Source organism: Octodon degus, unplaced genomic scaffold (assembly GCF_000260255.1).
Source record: "Octodon degus isolate 3935 unplaced genomic scaffold, OctDeg1.0 scaffold00069, whole genome shotgun sequence".
NCBI classification, from domain to species: Eukaryota; Metazoa; Chordata; class Mammalia; order Rodentia; family Octodontidae; genus Octodon; species Octodon degus.
Genome location: NW_004524645.1, coordinates 2,003,446 through 2,025,400, shown reverse-complemented (window position 1 = coordinate 2,025,400; position 21,955 = coordinate 2,003,446). Strand labels below are relative to the sequence as shown.

General features: G+C 42.9%; 1 protein-coding gene across 2 annotated transcripts in view; it reads left to right on the top strand.

Moving 5' to 3' along the window:
* Arhgap6 (Rho GTPase activating protein 6) overlaps positions 1-21,530 on the top strand; it is a 626,968-nt gene extending 605,438 nt beyond the window's left edge. For both annotated transcript variants that reach the window (XM_004635035.2, XM_023719549.1), the window contains exons 10-13: positions 5,173-5,270; positions 16,416-16,690; positions 18,974-19,054; positions 19,560-21,530. In XM_004635035.2, the coding sequence (XP_004635092.1) occupies positions 5,173-5,270; positions 16,416-16,690; positions 18,974-19,054; positions 19,560-20,239 (1,134 nt within the window). In that variant the 3' untranslated portion in view covers positions 20,240-21,530. The remainder of the gene's footprint in view (positions 1-5,172; positions 5,271-16,415; positions 16,691-18,973; positions 19,055-19,559) is intronic.
* Positions 21,531-21,955: the final 425 nt, after the last annotated feature.

Below are 21,955 nucleotides of genomic sequence, written 5' to 3'. Positions count from 1 at the left end.
TTGCATTTGGTTCTAGAACCTTGAATGCCATTTGTTATCATCTTTTTGTTTTTTAAAGAGAATACATAATAGTAATGTAAGACAAAACATTAGAAATGGTAAACAAAAAGCTTTACCAAACTAAATAATATGAGTTTAACAAGGTTTGTTGTATTGTGTATTGTTGTCTTCACATTAGTTGTTCAGATTACCAGATACATGCATGCGAAATTACAAAAAGAAAGAAAAAATAAAAAAGTTATAAGAAATTAAGAGGGGAGATATAGGAAAAAAATAAGAAAGAAGACAAGAAAATAAACAAACAAAAGTTAAATAGTGATGGCTCCTTTCCACAAACCAGTAGAAATTCACAGTACAATGATCCAAGTCATGCTGCTTCCGCACATACATACCTTTCCCCACCCCCTCTCCTGTCCTCCTTGTCTTAGTAATTCCTTCCTTTTGAACAAGTTCATTCCCTTTTCACAGTATCTATTGTACCCTTCACATTTGACTCTTTCAGATTCTCACACTAAGTGGACAGCATGGTGTTTGCACATGCGGGTGTGATTTATTTCATTTAAGAGTATGGTCTCTAGTTGCATCCATTTCTGGACAAAAGCCTCATATCTATCCTTTTTATAGCTGAATAATACTCCATTGTGTAAAAATGCCATATCTTCTTTTTCCATTCCTCAGCTAATGGGCATTTATGTTGCTTCTAAGATTTAGCTATCACAAATTATACTGCTATAAACATGGGTACACATATATTGCTGTGGTATGACTTTAGTTCTTCTAGAAAAATACCCATGAGGGGAATAGCTGGATTGAATGGGACCTCCAATCCTAGCTTTTGAAGGAATCGCCAATCTGATTTCCATAGTACTTGTGCCAGTCTGCACTCCCACCAACAGTGGAGAAGGGTTCCTTTTTCTCCACAGCCCCTCCAGCATTTGGTATTGGCTGACTTCGTGATGTTAGCTATTCCTTCTGGGTAAGATGGAATCTCAGTGTTGTTTTCATTTGCTTTTCTCAAATGACCAATGATGCTGAACATTTTTTCATGTATTTGTTTGCCATTTGTATTTCACTTGAGAAGTTAATATTCATCTCAGATGCCCCTCTTTGGGTTAGGTCTTTGAATTCTTTATATTTTCTAGATAGAAGGCCTTCTCAGTGGGGCAGTTGTTAAATTCCATTTATATGTGACTCCTAAGTTCCTTGTGCAGCTAGAACCTACTCACCTGAATTCCAAATCTTTATTCCCAACACGACCTGCTAGATATCTCCACTCGACTGTCTCACAGACCTCTCAGCATTTTATTTCAAGGCCAAACTTATAGCATAGCATGATGGCACACACCTGTTTCCCAGGACTCAGAGGGACTGAGGAAGGAGGATCACTGTTTGTTCAAGGCCAGTCTCAATCACATAGGCAGGTCCTGCTTCAAAAAAATAAAGCCAAACTCTTGAACTTCCTTCCAGGCTTTTCTTCCTGTAGCTTCTCTGAGAAAGTCAGTGGCAACCTCTTCATTCCATTTGTTCAGATCATAAAATGTTGGGCATCCTTTCTCCTTTTTCTTACTTTTCCCTTTCATTCTTTTTTTCTATCCAATAAGGTGGCTATACAGTAAATTGTTGTGTGTACCTACATTAATTTCAAGATCCAAGTATTTTCCATTATCTCATTGTCCTGGTTCAGCATCATCATCACAGATTTAGATCCAGCAGAAGCTCCTGTTTGCTCACCTTGCTTCACCCGTGGCTTCCCTGAAACCTAATTCCAACTAAGCAGCCTGATTAATGACAATTGCTATTAGTCATCAGCTCAAAATCTCCAGTGGTTCCCCACTAAAGTACTAATCATGAACCGTAGGATTCTGTGCTATGTGGCCCTGCTTCCTTGACCCTCCATGCTCCTATCTGTCTCTTCCCTTCCTCATGATTTCACAACCTCACCGACCTCCTTACTGTTCCGGATTGTCTTGTCTCTTCTGTTCGGAATGATTGTCAACAACTCCTTATGAGCTTTGGTTCTCTGATAAAATGCTTGCTTCTATGTGAATTCACCATCCTATTTGACCCTGCACCATTTCCCCCAGCATTTCTTACCACCCTTCTTTGGCTTGTGTTTCTCCACATGATCCATGCTATGCTTTCCTTGTACTTGCACGCCCATGTCCCCGGATTTACTGTCAGCTCTCCATGGATTTTGACTGCTTGATTTGTAAGTGAGTCCAGCATTCATTGCCTGGCATGCAAGAAGCATTCACCAAGGACTATGCAGTGAATGGATGGAAGAGTCTGAAAAAGGGCCTGGCAATCAGCACCATGGTGCTGAAGTAGAGGAAGTGGAAGGGGGAAGATGATTTCCAGGAGAGAAGACATGAACCCTTTACTGAGGAGTGAGAAAATAGAGGGCTGCAGCTGTAGGAATGGGAAGGGTTCCAAGCTAGTGAGTATCTTGATCAGATCGTTCAGACATCTACGTGGAGAAAGCCTCTGATGCACATTTTAGGGAAATAGTACACAGGTTTGTAAGCTTTTACATGAATGATTCATCAAATATGTATGCTTCCCTTCTTCTATAAATTCAAAGTAGCATAGGAAACGTTAGGGCTAATACAGTTACAAGGTTGAAAAGATAGAGTAGCTTCAGGCATATCCTGACCTCAGACTCAAATGCTACCAAGGTAACCTTTCTTTTGCCTCTCCTTATCCATTTCTCTTTTATTTTTTAGATATTTTTATAATATTTTATTAATTTTGTTGAGAAACAAATAGCAATGAGAGTTTCAAAACTGATTAATAAGATAGTTTCAATAATTAATACATTGCATATTGTTGTCTTGCACTCGTTATTCATAGCACAAGATGCAGACATGATATCCTGTCCAAACACTATTAGTACAGATCTTTCTTCTGATTGAATTAAGAGAAAGTAGCTGTATATCTATCCTAACTATTTTGTATATACAGATACAAAATGGTCCTTCATTGGTATCCCCCTTTTTTGTTTATTTTTGTCAGTGAAGAGTATTCCATTGTCATTTAAATATTGTAGGTGCATGAATTTAAGTGCATAAAAAGTAAAAAAAAAACACACATTAGAAATGATACAGAATTTCACTAAACAAGATGCTAGGAAGTGACCAATGGTTGTTATACTGCATATTGTTGTCTTCCAATCAGTTATCCAGATTACCAGATGTAAGCATCCAAAACTGGTCAAAAATTAAAAGCAAAAGAACAAAATGAAGCATTAACTGTTCCTTTCAATATACTAGTAGAAATCCGTAGTGCAATTATCCAATCTATCCTGTGTAAACATCGTATTGTGTCCCTAGTATAAGAACCTGAAATAGTAAACAAAATCCTAAAGGTGCAATAGATACTGTTGAGTAAACTATTCAAAGGAAAGGAACAACTGGGAGGAGGTAGAAAAGAAAAGAAAGAAGGGAAAAATATGTGCAGGATAGCTTGGATAATTGTTCTCCATTTCTTATGCTTGCTTATTTGTCAGCACAGTCATCAGACCTCATGTGGCTGCAGGCACTGTGCCCCTTCTCTCATAAGCCTCAGAGAGATTCTCATGGCTTCGCATTGCCTCTAATGGACATAGAGGCTCATTTCCTAGACCACCACGTGGTCTAGGAATGGAATGGTCAGGCAACTTCATCTAGAGCACACCCTTCACCCTTGAACTGAGGGTTGGGGAGCAGTTGGTTTTCCAGAGGAAATTTGGGATATAACTGTTACAAGAAGAGGAAAATGGGATTTGTAATGGCCAACAGATGACCACTACAAAGGGGTAATGAGGCCTTGAACTTGGGTCATTGTAGTTAGAGTGGAAAGAAGTAACAGAGATGAAATCAAGTAGACCTCTGCCTCTGTGGGGGCAGGGGAGAGGACACAAAATGGCCGGAATACAACGTGAACAGTTTAAGCTGATGTGACTGGGACTTGAAAATGCCATTAATAAAGATTCAGGATGAAGTAGGAGGTACTGATTTATGAGAGAAGGAAAGCGTTTTCTTGCTTTCTCATCCTTGTTTTTATTAATAAATTGTTTCCAGCTCCTCAGAGCTCAAGAGCAATTGAGCTCTGCAAGAGGCAGAAGGCAAATTCTTCCACCAACCACTTATTCTCAGAAGACTTGTCTCTGTGGTTTGAGAAACGTCTCTGAGCCCATGTGTGAGAGAATCAGACTCAAAATGTATTTTCTTTCAAAAGTTGGAGTTTCCTCTGGTTGCACTACCAAGATCTAGGGAGTAGAAAACCAAGAACCGGGGCTGGCCTCAGCCTTCTCTCATCGAACATTTCCACATGGGTGACTCAGGGCCATCCCCCTGAAGCACTGCATGTGGGCCAGGCTTAGAGAAGCATGTGATGCTCATTAATAAGATGCTAGTGGATGCCCATGAAATTATGAAGTGAGAAACATTTGCTAGTGGACTACAAAATGGGGGCTGGTAACCATGAACAAGAAAGGCTGAAGGCAGGCACCAAACGAAAATGACAAGTACATGGGTAGTGTTAGTGTTTTTGCTTCTTTTGGGATATTTACCAGTTACCAGAATCTGTTTTCTCAGTGTAAATTAAGTCACTTAATCACCAAAGCCACTCTGTATGTCCATTACTATTCCCATTTTACAGGTAGGAAAGCTGACATATTTGCCTCCTTGTCTTGTCAGAAGTCCTACAGGTGATAAGTGTTGGAGTTAGAATGCAAGCCATCGGGCCCCAGGCCTCCCCTCCTAATAAACTGATCACATTTTCCAGAACTGCCCAAAGTAATGAGAATTTATGCCTTTTGTGTTGGCATAATTCAACGTATGAAATCTAGAATATATCTCCATTTGGACAATAAATTATAGACACCATTCCTCTTAACAATGATATTTTGTTTTCTCAAGGCCAGGAACATCTATTCTGTGCAACAGAGGTATTAAAAGGACTAGGTTGCAACTCCAGGCATAAGAGGGGTGACATTTTGAATTTAATATGACTATTTGATAACCATCCTGTTTTTCCTAAGAATTAAACCAGCTGTATGGGTTGGTGTTGGTTTGCTTTTAACTAGTAAATCACTCTGCACTCTTATAACTTTTAAAGTTCTGTTTTATGATATCATAAAGTTGCCTCTGTGTGGAATGATTTTATTTATGCCTCAATACTTTGCTCCTCCAGGTTCCCCCCGATCTCCAGAACGAAGTGCTGATCAGCCTGTTAGAGACCGATCCTGATGTCGTGGACTATTTGCTCAGAAGGAAGGCTTCCCAGTCATCGTGAGTATGCCAGTTTTCCATCCTCTAAAGCCGTGCTAGGGATTTCTATTTCCATTTCTAAGGAATTAAAAGTTTACATAACTCTATTCAGGGTGACTGAAGTGGGGTTTTAGCAACTTTCTGGCATCTCCGATCAGTCCACCTATCCAGAAAATGCTCTAGTCTTACCAGTTCACTTATCGAATTAAGGAACCACTCTACAAGACATTTCTGTCTCACTCTCAGCTTTTTCTAGCCCTTTAAAATTCTTTGGACTGTACTTACTGGGGGAGAAAAACACTAAATCACTCACAAGAATCTCAAGGGACTGTGTGATGCATCTCACTGATTCACTTTCCAGAATCTTGAAAACTGTGCCTTAGAGTCTGTTAGGCTGGGCCTTGAGGCCTCTTGCTTGCGCAGCTTTACCAGAGGCCGCAACACATCATCAAACCACAAGTAGGCCTTCCCAGAGGCCTAGGTGCTCATTTGAGATCAGAGGTGTGCTCTTTCTTGACTCTCCCAGCATGCGTAGCTAGTATTCTCTGGATGAAGATGCACATTGATTCCCATAGCTACCCACATTTCCAGTGAGTAAGCAAGCCACATTATAGGCTATGCTTGGCTGCCATTTTCCCCTGAAGGAGTATACAAAAGTTTTACATTAATTAGATTTGAAGTTTCATCCTAAGAGTTGCTCAGAGGCAGAATGTAAGCTAATGCTGAGAAATTGGGAAAGTTAGTTAAGGGGGAAATATCTTATGGTTAATTAGGAGCAGTATGACCACCAAGATACCAAATCTGAATTTGTAACGCAGAAAGCTGTTGTTATCTGGCAAACGTGTCATTGATGTTGAGCTTTTAATCTACTGAATTTAAACAATTCTCAGGTACATTCCCCCTCAGGTTTCATCATCCTTAAAATTCATAGCATCATTTCTTTCACAATCATATAGAAGTCAGTGGTACACTTTATTCAGTTGTGGTAGAAACAATGAACTACCTTAAGTTATTCTTATATACTGTTGTTGAATTTGACTAATTAATGTTCATTAACAATTATTTTAGACGTTAATGCCATTATGTTACTTAGAGAAATTTAATGAAGAGGAAGTTCCCATTTTTCAATCACCTTCTTTCTCAGACCATTACAGTAATAGCCCTGCTAAATGCAGCTTCACTCCATTTCCAGCTGAGCAGGAAAGAGCTTATAATTGGATCACCCTTTCAAATGCACTTTTAAAAATTCAGGTCTGCGCCAATCATTATCAGGCCAGATTCTGGTTCAAGTAAGATGTTCTGCATTGATTCAAGCCCCAAGATCTATGAGTGAACAAGAAAAAAAATTATTCAAAGTATAAATGGGCTGGCATTTCATGGTCTCGCTTTTGGTATCAGTACTGGGCTTGTACTTAAGGTTTTTCCCAAATTTCTAACTATCATCAAGAAGTAAGTTCTCATTCAAACTAACAAGTGGCCTTTCTTCCAAACAGATCATGTTCCACCAGAATTTTAACAAACTCACTCATTTATTTCCTCTGTGCATGAAAACAGCCATGGTGGCATTTCTCTGTGAATCTCTCATCAAGCTGCATTTATAATGTGTCCTTGGTACCCTGTGAAAAAGCAGAATACATATACTTTAAAAAAAAAACACTGATTTTTTGACTTGTCAACATTCTGTTTCTGTGCGGCATTACTAGATAGATACATTTTGTACTCTGAAGGCCCACTGATAGCAATTCTTTTTATACGGATTTAAGTATGCTTTTGTAGATAAATGCCAAGGTAAGACGTGAACATTTTTGTTTAGTCTTAAGAAAAAAGGGAGGGGGGATGTACGCCAAGCTGTACAATTATCCAGCCTCTATTGTTCCCTGTCCCTGTAAGAGGAAGACAGATGTACAACTATAAGGGCTAGCTGAACCGACCTAAGATGAATCTCTTAGGTGAGTGTTACGGCCTCCAGACAGGAAGGTGAGCTCTGGGGAGCTGTGAGTGTTACCGGAGAATAGAAAACAGTTGGCAAGACTTAAAAGAAGTTTTTTGTTTGTTTGTTTGTTTGTTTTCCTCTAGGCACAGGCCAAAGAACAGCCCTGAAGGCTGATGAAGGTGGTACAAAGTAAAAGTGCATGCGTTGAGGAAAGAACATTTCTTTTTAATGGTCTGTTGAGACCTGAGAATCTTATCCCTCGAGCTACAGGTGGGCTCTTGGTGCCTTCCTCACACACTTCCCACACTTCCCTGTGTGGACAGAGCCCCAGGAGATCTTGGTACAATGTTCTTTTTGAATCAGTAGGCCTGGGGTGGAGTTCTGGGAATCTGCATTTCTAGCAAGTGCCTAGGTGATACTGATGCTGCTGGCCCATGAGCCACATCATGCATAGGGAAAGCTGAAAATATCTGGGCATTTTCTTGCCTGTAGGATCTGTCAGACTTGCAAACTGCAAGATGATAGGTGCAAGACCAGTGGTCTGCAGTTCTGTTTGGCCTGTCCATTCCAATCACCTGGGGAGCTTAAGAAAAATGGACCACCCCAAGCCCCAGAGAAGCAGATTCATTTGTTTTGGGTTGCACTCTGGGCACTGGGAACTTTAAAAGCTCCTCACACTGTTCCACTGAGCAGACATGACTAAGAACTTCTGGCTCAGATCTACCACACTAGATGCTATGCACAGCATTTGTAATCACATAGGGATATGAGGTGGGTGATTTTTGACCTTTGAAAGCTATCTTTGTGTTGATAAAGGAAACAAAAGAATGTTCCAGATCATAAATCCACTTGGAGTTTAGAGAAGAGAAAGAGGTGTGACTTGCAATCTCAAGGGTGGTTTCTGAGAAGAGGAAGGATTTGCAGGGATCTGGTGAGATGGGAGTGCAAGCAGGCTTGGATGTTCGCGAACAAAGGCCTGGCTGTGTGACAGTGAACATGTTTTCTGTCTGGAGACATGAGGCTTTTAAACAGGAGGTTGGGAAATGGCACTTAAGTCAGAAAGTAATGATGTAGGGTTACAAGTGATAAGAGATTACTGTAGTCACAGATTAGAGTGACGGTAAATTACAGTACACCAGGCCAACAGATGGAGCTGACTTCTTTGGCATATCAATTATCCATCAGTGCCACATTCTTATGGAATTTTAGACGCTGGTGACAAGCTTCAAGTTTAGAGTCAGATTTCCTAAGATCAAATATCAGCTTCGATGCCATTAACGGTGTGATGGTGGGCAAATTAATTACTGTTTCTCTGTCTCCATTTCTCTATCAATAAACTGGAGATAAAAGTAGCATCAACTTCATGCAAGTTGTGTTTTCTTAAAGTAGTGCCCCATTTATAATAAATGCCTAATAAGTGTTAACAGTTGGGTAGTTCAGACTTTACCACTTGTTTCATTTACAGTTACTTACCAAAGACTCTCACGGTTTCCAGGAGACAGTGATGTAGCAGGTGATACAGCCCAAGAGAGAATCATCCATTTTAAGTTTTGCATTGTTTTTAAAAGCAAAGCTGCTAGGGTCTCGCTAGCTCAGTAGCGCATGAGGCTCTTAAAAGCAATGTTCCTTATTCGCCTCCGACACTTTAATTTTTTTTCCTTGAAGCTTCTGGTTTTTTTCCCCAAGCTCACATACCTAAAGAAAGCTTTAGATTCCTGTGAGGCCAAGTGGAAACTGCAAAAGATTTGATTTGGAAGGCAAAAGAAACAAGTTTTAAAGAGTGTAAAACCAAGAACACGCAAATATTTATTATTATTTCTATTTTGAAAGAGCAAACTTGTAGGGATATTTGGGGACTGAATGTTTTGTTTTGATTTGGGTTTTTCTCCTCTTTATGCAACATCAAAATTGGAGGAGTGTGAAGAGAATTCATCATTTTTTCATGTGCTTGTCTCCTTAAGTTTTTGGCTTCACCCAAGATGGGATGCCAAAGGGAGATTAAAAAAGTTTTATTACGAAAGATGCAAAACTTACAGTTTTCAAAAACTCACTTGTCTGGTGTATTTATTAGAATTATATACTCTTTTCGTCAAAAGCACTTAAAATAGATCCCTCCCTTTGATTTTGGAATGTGAGGAGTTAGGAGATGGGGATGGGAAGTTAATTGAAGAGGACAAGGTAGGTCAAATGTCTGCATTTGCAAAAGAACAAAGGTATCACAGCAGGGCTGGGGCTAAGGGAAAGCAAAGGGGGCACTTAGCTGGGCAGGAAATGTAAGGGCATGCCCAGGACCTCAGGCATCAGCAGTAAGTAAATTATAATATAAAATTTCACAAAATGAAAGTTAATTTCCAAAAGCAAAATATCGATATTTTTAACAAACATTGCCGTGCTTACCCATGTGGGTGCCTGAAGCCAATGGTAAATGTGTGCCACAGGCTTAAATGGAAGATACTCATCAAACATATTTTTAAAATCTCCTTTGCCTGTCTCATTTTAATCAAGACGATTACTATATTCGACAGTTTCTCTTGACCACTGACAATCTCAAAGAATTTTCAATTAGGTTAGCCTGAAATCAAATAATCATGAAATTTGTTTTGATACAAGCAACACATTTAAATTCAATTACATATTGTACGTTTTAACATTCCTGCTTTTCATTAGTTCAGTGTTTTTGACTTTTTGACTGCTTAATGTTCTAGGTGAAATTTAGCCACCGAGAAAATTGTGTACACAGGGGTACTCTGCTCTCTTTGCCTGTGGCGCTTCAGATCACCAGAATTTGGCCTTGGAGTGCTTTGTAGAACTGAAAGTGATTTATATGAAACTTCCCCATGAATCCAAACCACAGGCGAGTTCAGCGTGTGACATGGTAACTAGTGTGACATGGTAACTAGTCCCAATAACAGTTCTTATAATTTGTAAATGTAGCTTTGAGAAAGCATATCTCAATACTTACTCTTATTCTATCAAACATCATAGATAGCCCAGAAATATAGTACCAACTCAGCAAAATCCGAGTGTCTTTCCTACTTCCTATTCTGGGAATAGAATCAAAACATCAACTGCATTTAGACATAAGGCAGTTATGAATGAACTAAAACAACCAGTATAGAGTTTTAAATTTCATTGGTATCAATTCTGTTAGTGGCCTTCACCAAGTTGTACTGAAATCATCAGAAACAGTAAAACTTATGACCAGTAAGTGAATCGGGACAAAGGATGAAAACATGTACTTGTCTCAAAAGGTAACATTTCATCATCCCCAAATAATTGTTTTGGCTCCCTGGGTCATAAGTGCACCTTCTTTCTGGGGAGTGTCAAGATTTCTTATAACTTAAAGGTATCACATTTAGCTCATCAGATATAGATCACATAGAGAGAATTCATTTTCATGTTTCAAAGATCATCATCAAAGATGCCTTGTTCAAAAAAAAATGGGGCTGGGGAGATAGCCCAGTAGAATAAACGCTTGCCTGGCAAATGCAGGGTCCTGAGTTCAACCCCTGGTACCATAAAAAAAAAGATGCCTTATTTCACAAATCCATGGAGTGTGTACAAGATGGGTGATGGTTCCGTTGTTCATTTACTATGATTTGTCAAAGCAGAAAGGTTTTCAGGAAATTTTCAGAGACCAGAAATCTGATTTTACTTACAGTGTAATAGCAAAGAATAGTATTGAACTTGTAGCAGCTGGTGGCTTCACTTGTCATTTCTTTCCAGCACCCCAGAAATGAGGAAGCATATGCACCTCCCCACACATAATCCATTCAAGAAAGCTCTTTCAGGGAGAAAGTTTTAGGATAAACTTACATGTAAAATAGAAAGCTATGATGAAATATTCCAAAAGGCTTAATTATGCTTTCCTTCTAAGGAAAAGTGATCCAGGAAGGAGGGAAAGTTTATCACATCCTCTGTCCCTTCTAACATCTTCACTGTGATGTGCAGCTTCTTTACAAATTGGTAAAATAGTGATTTGAAAATGTTTTATTGGGCACGCTGTAAATAAGATGAATAAAAGCAGCATTGTTTTATCTTCACCTGTCATAAATGCTCCATAAATGCTAACAGGAGGGAATGAATAGTGACTAAAAATGAGCAGAGAAATCTCTCCAGGGATGCAGGGTGCCAGCCTCATCATCCTGGGGACCCTGCGTGCATTTCAACTCTTCTTTGGAGAGGGGTGTTTTTCCCTAAGACTCTGCATAAGGGAGGCTTTGCAGACTTGAGCATGATTAATGTGAAAATCCTCCATAATTCCAGAGCTGCGCTGGCAGTGAATTCCTTTCCTACTACAATTAATAGTGCCTAAGATGGTTATGAGCTTTGCATTCCAATAGACTGAAGTTTATCAGTTGAACAACTGAGCCAAGGATGAAGACAACGTGCATTTGAAATCGTTATGAGAGTTTCTCGCTGAGATAGCCCGGCCTGGGTCTGAAAGGGCATATTCGGTGATTGAACTGAGTTTTCCATCTATCTACAGAACAAGTTCTGGGTTTCCAGCTGCAGTGCAGGCCTGCCCACAGTGCCCTGCCAGCGCGTTTACACCCTGACATGGAGGGAGCAGCTAAGGGTGAGGATGTGCTTTGCTCTCCATGCCCATCCCATGCTTGTTGGTTAGCGGAGGCTGGTCCAGGGCACTGGGGAGCTACAGAGGAATCCATGCCTCCATGCATGGAGGCAAAGCTATGTTGCCTGGCAACGCACCCACCCAACGCTGCCAGCCTCAGTCCGTTACACCCTAAGCCTGGCGAGCAACGCCCCTGCGTACTTTGGGGCCTGAAGCCACGCTGACTGACAACTCACCCCCCAGCATTCTAGAAGAGTACACGGCCTAGGCAGGCCTGCTCCAGATCATTTCTCACCTAGTGCACCACTGATCACAGTAAATACTTCCTGGCAACCAATACGTGGGCATTCTCATGCCTGCACTGAAGACCCTCAACTCAAAACTGACTACTTCAAGTTGGATTCCCCCTGCCAGGCAAGTCTGAGAGGAGACATGTGTAGCTGCTTGTCTCATTTTCTCAGAGATCCCCAAAGGAAAGAGTGTTTTTCTAGATTTGACAGTTCTTTGGAGTGGATTCTTAGGCAAGCTTAGCTGCCACTTGCTGACCTTTGCTGAGAATAAAAAACAATAGATAGGAAAACATTTTAAATATTTCAAAAGGCCATGGACTCCATAATATGTCTTTAAGACATTTTTTCTATTGATTTGTATTAATGCTGAATGCTGCTTAGCAAATAAATGTTAGAAGGATTCCCAATCCCTACTGCCCCTTCTTGCTAGAAAGACAAGTTATTTATAAGTCCTGTTACTTTTCCTTATCTTCATACTAAAATCCAGAACAAAGAGAGTTGTTAATAGTAGCTTAGTCCATTGCCTGCCGCATGACGAATGCTGTGGAAATATAAGTTTTTCCTTTTCTTACAGGCCAAGGGGTTAGTTGCCCTAAGTATGTTTCTCAAGCTGCTTGCCATAAGTACTCGCACTACATTCCTCTCCATGGTTGGGATGTACTAGGGTATACCAGGAGTACAGAAATAGTCATTGGCTCTCCTTGGATGGCTCTCTATCTGTACTCCCGGTGGTGACCTCAGTCACTCTGAGGGAGTTCCTAATCTGTGCCTACCCTGAGACAGCTTGGCCAGGACTATCTCAAGAGAGGAGCTCCAGCCACTGCCCCAACTGGATGTGTTATTCAAGGCCCAAGCTATGCTGTCTTTGCTGTTTGACTTGGGAGACTGAGCGAGAAGCACAGAGTCAAGGTGGCCTCTCCTGGTCTCCCCCATGCCTCAGTGGGTTCTGATCCGCAGCCAGACTACAATCCATTGTTTGCATCCCGCTTGTGGTGGACAGAGGAGGTCTGGAAGTGGCTGGGACGCACGCAGCTGCCTTCTTTGCACCAGCTTGGGCCCCAGCCCCCTAAGTTCAAGACTGCCGTATTCACCCCCATTCCAGCCAGTGTGGCTTTTTGACTGCTTTGCCTCTGAGAGACCCTTAGCCTTCTGTCACATCTGTAATTTGAGGAAGGGAAGGAAGGCTTGGGTTTTAGAATTTCGCACACACATTCATGTATCAGAATCACCTCGAGCTTTTCATGAAACACAGGCCATTGGCACCGGCCCAGAGTTCCCCTTTCAGTACCCAGAGCCAGCTTCCCGAGCTGCAGTCTCACACTCAGACCCCATATTTCATTTAATGATCTCCTGTTTTCAATGTTCAAATTCCTCATTTGGTTTTAGCGTGGTGCCTTGCATGTTCCTTTTGTACTGGGCTTTGCAAAGGAGTTAGCCCATCCAGCCTGTAAATCCAGAATGCAACTCTGGAATTTATATTTCTAGCAAGTTCTCAACTGGCACTACCACGGGGAAAACACTTTTGCATTTCACATCCATTAAATGAGATTTTGCAGAATCGACTCAAAGAAAAAAGGAAAGGGAGGCCTTCTGCCTCCTGCTCCCTCCCTCTGCTTGATGGGGTCCAGTAAGAGCTATGACAATGGAGGAGAAATTGGTGAAGCAAGTTCAGTTCCTTTTGTGGTTGCTGTCATTGTCCTTGCTTTGTGTTCGGCAAGCTAAACGCTCTCATGAGGCATATTGCTTTCCCGCGCCCTTCCCCAGCAGGTAATGTAAGTATGGTTTCTCTGTCTGCACATCAATCCAGAGTCACTTTGCGGAAGGAAACTTAAAATCATGAAGTGGCACAATCTCATAGTGAGTCATTTGAAGAGCGGGGAGAAGGAAAACAATAGAGAAAAGGAGAAAATGAAGCTGTGCTGCAAAACACACAAAGGCCAAGCTACTCTACACCAACTCAAATGGAGCTGCCGCTTCCTCTGAGCCTCAGAGCAGTCAAGGCAGACAGAAATACATTATTTATTACATGACTCATGGCTCCATGGGGCAAAAATAACCTGCTCTGTCAGTGGAAGCCCAAATGTCCCTAGTACTCCGGCTGCGAAATGTTTGCCATGGGGTGTCTTTCTTTATGCGTACGACACCTGATGCAACCCGCAATTTGTAGTATTTTACTAACTGCATTCTCTTCCGTGTGTTGTTTTGATGTATAGCTCAGGCTGTACATTTCAGGCTGGCCTCAAACTCACAGTGATCCTCCTGTCTCAGCCTCCTGAGTGCTGGGGTTGCAAGAGCATGCCACTTTTCTGTAGTATATCTGATGAGACAGTTGGGACATAATTATCGTGGTCTCTGGGACATACAATATGAGTTTCCCCAAACTTGCCTCCCAATGGGAAAAGGAAAACTAGATCAGCATAGCCCTGATGGCCATGGTATTGGGGTGCACGAACAGAGCTGATGCTTTAGAAACATGCCAAGAAGTAAGGCTTTCTGAATGTTGCCGATGCAGACCCGACTCGTTCTTCCTGAGCAGATGGAAGACGTTCTCCTTAATGACCGGGGAAGCATCACCTGAGCAGAGTAAACAACTGAAAGGAGTCCACTAATGCAATTTGTGGCCCTGTTCTGAACACAGAACCCTGACTCTGAGGTGATCTCTGCGTTAGTTCACATTCGCTTTTCCCCAATTCTGTAAACTTTTCTCAGCCGGAGTCAGATCCCATGACAGCACAGAAGTATCCATTTTGTTTTCTGTTTCCTCAGCTCGAAAGAGGGAGATTTTTGCCTTTTCATTAGATATGGTGGTTAAATATCCCACCACCACTTTCCAGCAGAATTAGGTTCCTTTGATTTTTTTTTCTACAAATGTTTTGGTGTCCTAAAGGTCTGTAAAATCATCCTCATGGTTGTCTGCTGGCTCCTGCCCACGAGATTGCCTGATATCAGTTCAAAGGAGAAGCAAGGGAAGGACTGATTTTTTCCATGTGGGTAAGAAATGTCCTGGGCCAAAGGACTGGAGGCCTGGCTGCCCTGGTGACAGCACGGCCTACCACAGATGCTGGAATATTTTCCCCCGGGTACTAACCCTTGCTGGAAGGCTGAGACAAAGCTAGGTCCCCTGTGAGTATGATGTCGCCTCTATTTTGCATGCACAAAACCATTTGGTTGGGAAAGGATTGCACAGGAGTGTTTATCTTCGTAAAGCCACAGAGTTTTGTTTTGAAATATTCAACCCAAAGAAAGCAAACGATAGTAAAGAAAAGTGAAGTATGAGAGGTGAAGGAGCAGGTTCTGGGATTTCTAATCAACCTCTGATCGTTTCCCTTTAAGATGTCAGGGCCACTGTTTTGAGGAAGGTAGAAAGTAAAGATGTTTCCAGGTAAGACTTTGCTCAGTCTTTTTGTGTTCCTGAAGTTCTTGTTTCCCTGTTCCACTTGCATTTTCACTGCTCTTGCCGTTGCTGTGACAACTCCCTCACCTGTGTACATGCTAGTAGTATGCCAAATAGCATGCGTGTGTCAAGTGAAAGCGTCAGTGCTTTGTAGAGACATTTCAAATGTATTTAGATACAGCAGATTCTTAATGATGGCTTTGCGTTTATCTTTGCGGCTACATTAAACCTTCCCACCGGTAGCGTCACCATCACCATCATCATCACGGGAAAGAGCAATTGATTTACACTAAATATTTAGAAGAAGAAACTCTAGCCACAAAGACATAATACACTTCCAGTGAAGTGCCAACCATAGTTTTAGCTGAACTATGTTCAACTGAGTATATTGAAGAAGGTGAGTTAGCTACCAGTTTTCACTTGCTCACTAGATAGCTACCATCAGCCTTTGATTTTCCAGTGGAATCAGGACTGGATCCAGGAGGCACTTCAGTGAGGGACGTTGGCCATAACGAGATCCATCGCTGTTTCATTTTCTGTCCTTCTCTCCCCGACACTTCCTGTTATATCTGTCCTTTCGCGGCCCTCTGCTGGCTGTGCATTGGCCAACACAAGGATTTTTCTCATCTGCATCCTGCGGCCTGCCGGCCATTTCGATTTCATTCGTTAGGTTACACTGCCATCTGCTGGCCACATATTGCTGTGGCATCCATGTACTGTTTCCTCCTGCCCCCCTCCTCCGAGTTGCCGTTTTCTTCTTATATTTGTTGTGTTTTGCTGCCATCTACCGGCCATTATGTGGAAACGCGTTCCCTCAATACAGAGATGTTGAAACATTGTTCCAAAGGTCTTTTTGTTTTCAGCCCGTATCCATGCGTTCTCCTCCTGTCATTTGTTTAATGGTCATATTATTTGAATCTGATCATTCACAGTTTTGCACGCTCACACTCTTGCTATTGTCTCGTTGTGCCAGAAGCCCTGACATGCTACAGTCGGACGTTTCCTTTCCCATGGGAGGGAGGCATTCATCCACAGACTCCAACAAAGCCTCCAGCGGAGACATCTCCCCTTATGACAACAACTCCCCTGTGCTACCGGAGCGTTCCCTGCTGGCTATGCAAGAAGACAGGGCTCCGGGGGGCTCAGAAAAGCTTTACAAGGTGCCAGAGCAGTATATGATGGTGGGCCACTTGCCGTCGTCAAAGTCAAAGTCAAGGGAAAGTTCTCCTGGACCAAGGCTTGGAAAAGGTAAATGAAGCCTGGCTGGCCCTGGCCAAACCAAATGACTCTTGCTGCACTAGGAGCCGTGCGGGGTGCTTTAGGGCACTGTCTTGGTTACTTTTCTCTTGTTGCTGGGACCAAATGCCCAACACCCAAAATGAAAGGAGGAAAGGTTTATTTAGCTCACACTTAGTGGAGATTTCAGTCCGTCCTCAGCTGGCTCCAAGGCAGAGGGGCACATGGCAGAGAAAACAGCCATTCATGGCAGTGACAAAGAGCAAGAGCAAAGGGAGGAGTAGCAGTGACAATGGCAACAGCCAGCGAGTCTGTCCTCCTTATGTTGCCTTCAGACTAGCCACCCCAGGCTGAGTATAGCACTCACACCCCTAATCCCAGCAGCACTCACACCCCTAATCCCAGCAGCACTCACACCCCTAATCCCAGCAGCACTCACACCCCTAATCCCAGCAATGGATCATGAATTAATCACAAAGACTAGAAGCCTGCCCCATGACTGCATGAAGCTTTGGAGGGACACCTAGACACAAACTATAACAGTCCCTGTTGCCCACATTCTGATTCTCAGGGAGCTTCTCATATTCCCGGCTTCTCTAATCAGTATCCAAGGATTCTGTATCCTGGCAAGTGGATTAGGGCTTGCATATTTGCTAGTGCAGTATGTCACCCAAGGAGCACTGTTACTTTCCTAAAAAGGACAAGCAGAACCTACTGTATAACAAGACAGTGTGTCAGTACCACATAGTGCCGGAGTCCAAAGCCCGGAGCGCAGGATGCAAGTCAGAAACCTGCTCTCTAGCTTCCAACTTGCAGGTTCTCAAGTGAGTGACTGGCCTCTGCACACCAGGCCCACTGCTCCGGAACCCCTGAGCGATGACACTAGCCAATTCATTAGCTGAAATGAACAGAAAAGACCGTTAGGTAGTGCTGAGCATGTGATGAGCACTGGATAACCCAGACTGGGAAACTTTGTGTGGGCTTCTCCCCTCTGCCTCCCCTAGTTGCCTTGTCTCTCCTGGGATCCCCAGGGAGGCGTGGAGACAATGTGTGGAAGCACCCAAACCATGGAGGCACTCAGGAGACCTTTGTTTCTCTACGTCATAGTTATGATCCCATGCCAGGGTTGTAGGGATGAGGCCAGTAGATGGTGGAAACACCCAACAGAGCACCCTCCTCCATAGCTCTTTATGCACAGTGAAGAGACTGATGGAGGAACAGAGGCAGAAACGCATCTGTGTGAGCCACTAGCAGGGTACTTCTGGGCAAAGATCAAAGTTACTGGTGGGCTGCGGATAGAGCTGAGCAGTACAGCACCTGCCTGGCAAGCATGAGGTCATGAGTTCAATTCCTGATACCCCCCAAAAAAGCTATTGGTACTGTTCCTCTGGCTCCATGTTAATGCAGTTAGAGATGATAATGCTGTTGCCACCTCATGAATTTCTTCCTACTGATGGTATAAACCAGCACAAACTAGTGGCTTTAAAACATACAAGGTTTTTGGAGCTGGGGAGATAGCTCAGCAGTCTAAGTGCCTGCCTGGCAAGTGGAAGGACCCGGGTTCGATCCCCAGTACAGCATGCTGTGCCAGCCACAGATACCAGGCGCAGTGGCTCGTGCCCACAATCCCAGTGCAGGGGAGGCAGAGATAGGAAGATCACTACAAATCTGAGCTGTGTAGCAAGATCCTGTACCAAATAAATGAATAAATACAAGATTTTTTTAAAGCTAGACAAGTTTTCTCTCTTACAGTCCTGGAGGTCAGAGGTATCCAATGGGTCTTCAAGGCTGCCTTCCCTTCTGGAAGCTCTAGGGAGCAACCTGCTTCCTTGTCGTCTCCAGTTTTTAGATGACTGTGTATTCTTTATCATTTTGCTCCTTCCTTCAACTCTCAAAACACCGACAGAGCAGCTTCTTTTCTCCTGCTGCCTCCCAGATGCACCCTTAACCCAGGCCCAGCCAGGATCCTCCAGCAGGATTAACGCATGCCGAGAGCCAGAATTCGACTGCATCTCAAAAATCCTTCTTGAATTTAAGATAATACTTTTATACCTTTTGGAGATTATGATGCAGATGTCTTGGGGGACCCTTCTGCTGTCTATCCCAAGCATGATTTGGAAAGAGACTTTGGTAAATTCTGAATGAGTAAGCTTCCTGAAAAAGCAGGCTCCAAGTGTGTTCTATTACGCAATCACAAAGGCATTTGCACAGAAGAGATACCGTTAAAATATTTTAGGTCATTTTCTATTAAAATTACATTTTGTGTGACGTATCTTTTTATGCTCTCTTTCCCAGATATGTCAGAGGAACCTTTCAATATCTGGGGGACTTGGCATTCAACATTAAAAAGTGGATCCAAGGACGCAGGAATGACAGGTGGAGTGTTACTTAAAAATTTCACTGCACTGTTTTGAAAATTAATTTTCGGAGTCTTTGCCTTATTATGATCATCTTAACATGCTTGTCAAGTTATTATTTGGAAAATGCTGGACATGAGGGTGGGGAGGATAAACTGTCCTTTGGTTTTCTACACCAATATGCCAGTCTCAGATTCTGTTTTATTCCATTTTCTTTCCTGAAACCTGAATTGGTGGTAAAGCTGTTCTCTTTGGTGTGACAGCTCAGATGACCTGTCAGTCTAAGCATGTGTGTTTGGAATGGTCACACAGTGTGCCAATAATTAAAAAGCAGTTGTCATTTCTTTTGCTAGGAAGCGGGGTGTGTGTGTGTGTGTGTGTGTGTGTGTGTGTGTGTGTGAAGGAGCAGCAGCTAAGTGTGTACTGTACTCCTACAACTGTAGCAGTCCTCAGTAGGAAGAAAACAACAGGATTCGGATCCTCAAGGGTAAACTAATCCCAGTTTTTGCCTTTCTGGCTCTTAGGTTCCTATGGCGACATATTTGAAAGCAGCTCCCTCAGACCGGGGCCTTGTTCTCTGTCTCAGGGGAACCTGTCCCTGAACTGGCCTCGATGTCAGGGGAGCCCCGCAGAGCTGGACAGAGGCACTCCTGTGATTCGCAGGACTCAGACGACGGCCACCGTGGCCCAGTGCAGCGTGCACCTTCCCGTGTCGAGGGTCAGCAGCACCCCCCACATCCAGGCTGGCGGCGGCGGTGCGGGCAGGCGGCCTGTGGCCAGGTCCGAGCCGTACTTGACCCTAAGCAGCACCGAGGACCTCGCCGAAGGCGAGCAGGACGGGGCGTGGCTGCCCAGCCGGGCCAGGCCTGGGTCCCAGAGACCTCGGGAGGGCGGCAGGGCTGATCACAGGCCACCGCCTCCTTACCCCGGCCCCGGGAAGGCCCCGGAGCCGCCCTTGTGGCGACTGCAGGGGCCGGAGGAAGGCTCTGGAACGGCTTCGGACGAGGGAGGCCCCGCGGCCGAGCGGGAGCCTCAGGCCACGCAGAGAAAACTGAGCAGCAGCGCCTACGCCCTGCCAGGGGGCGAGCAAAGCAGCCCGAACTTGGGGGAAGCCAGCTGGCTGGACTGGCAGCGAGAGCGGTGGCAGATCTGGGAGCTGCTGTCCACCGAAAACCCCGACGCCCTCCCGGAGACGCTGGTGTGAGCCCACCCACTGCAGCCAGCAGGAGCCCGCTCCGTTGTCGTTGTCGCAAACATCCCTCCCAGTCCAGCCGGCCACAGGACACTGCCTCCCTTGTCTTCTTTCACACGTTACAAAAGCACCACAAGAGAAACGGAGTCTAATTCCCAAGGCAGAGCACCCATCATCCCCTTGCCACTTACGATAGGGTTCCACTGCATAGCCAGCCTTAGGACAACCCAAACATGACAGTGTCCCACCAGAAAACCATTCACGTGGACTCTGTATAAGACAAAACTCTTGCTTTCGTATAGCTTAATTGTATTTATGTGTCTTCAGTTTTGACTATTGTATATTCTGTAATAGTTTGTGTATGACATTCAAAATGATATATTCACAGAGAAAAAAGAAACAATTTAAAAAAAATCACTTCACTTATATTGCACCATGAGTTATATTAAGCAACGAGATTCTATAGAGTGTTCTAGAATATGCACAAGCCAGGTTCAGTACTTTTGCCACAGCTTTTTACCTGGGGACAGCCCTTCTTTCAATGCCTAAGAAAAACACTAACAAAGCAAGAGTAAGAGAAGCCATATTTTTATAGTAGCGAGATACAGAAGTTATAATCACTGAATGCTTTTTCATATTGAGTAAGTTTTAAGGAAAATGTTGAATTTGATACAATATGAAATATATTTTTAGAACATGTTTAGAAAGGATTCAGTTAATCCAAAGAGAAAGGCCTTGCATAACAAAGAATAATTTGTCCCAATTTATGTCAAATTCACTTTTATATAGACCATATATAATATATATTTAGAGGGTATAACTTCTATGTATTTTTCAGAACCACAAACTGGAATCCAACTATAAAGTGTTTAAGCATCTAAACAGACCATTCAAATCATCGAACATGATTTTTTTTCTTTTTCCCTATAATCAATATTAACCAAATTACATACAATTATTTTTGTGAAGTAAGTCATATTGAGGGAGAGAAAAACTGCAGTTTTGTCCTTACATTGTGCCAAAGGCTGAGGAAACGTTTTCTTCGTAATTTTATGTGTATTGTGAAAGTGTTCCTGCCATACATACTTCAGTAGTTTGAAGTTTTTCAGCTGCAAAACCACCTGTGACCAGCAAGTGACAGTTTGCTTCAGTATTTCAGATTTTTTTTTTCATTTCAGAAGGGAAAGTATATTATAGAAAAAGAAACTTTTTTTTTTAAATAAAACGTGTTACTCTCAATTTTCATGTTGGTGATGAAATTTTCAGTGATGTTTCTTAAAGTTCTATCTTGTGCCATGATGAATAAAAAGTTAAACAAATGCTTTGTTCCCCGACTAAATCTACTGAACTCACACCCTGCGTCGGCCATGTTCATTACCCACAAGTCCAAGCATGATAAACAGTGCAGTTCCACACACACTGGTATATAGCTAAAGAGCAAGTTTCTTTTTGTTGATGCGGGGTATCACTATGCAGTTTAGGCTGCACTTGAACTCACAAGGATCCTCTTGCTTCAGCCTTCTGAGTGCTGGCATTACAGGCATGCACCATCACACCTGGCTTACAAGAGCTAGTTTTAAAATGTCAGATCCCTCGGAGCTAGCAGCTCGGTAGTCCCAATGCACTCAGAAATGTGTAATTACCAGTTGCAAGGCAAGACTTACTTCCCAGATTGTTGGAGATAAAGTGGTTTTCTACATGACTGAAATTCAGGATGCTCCCTGGTTG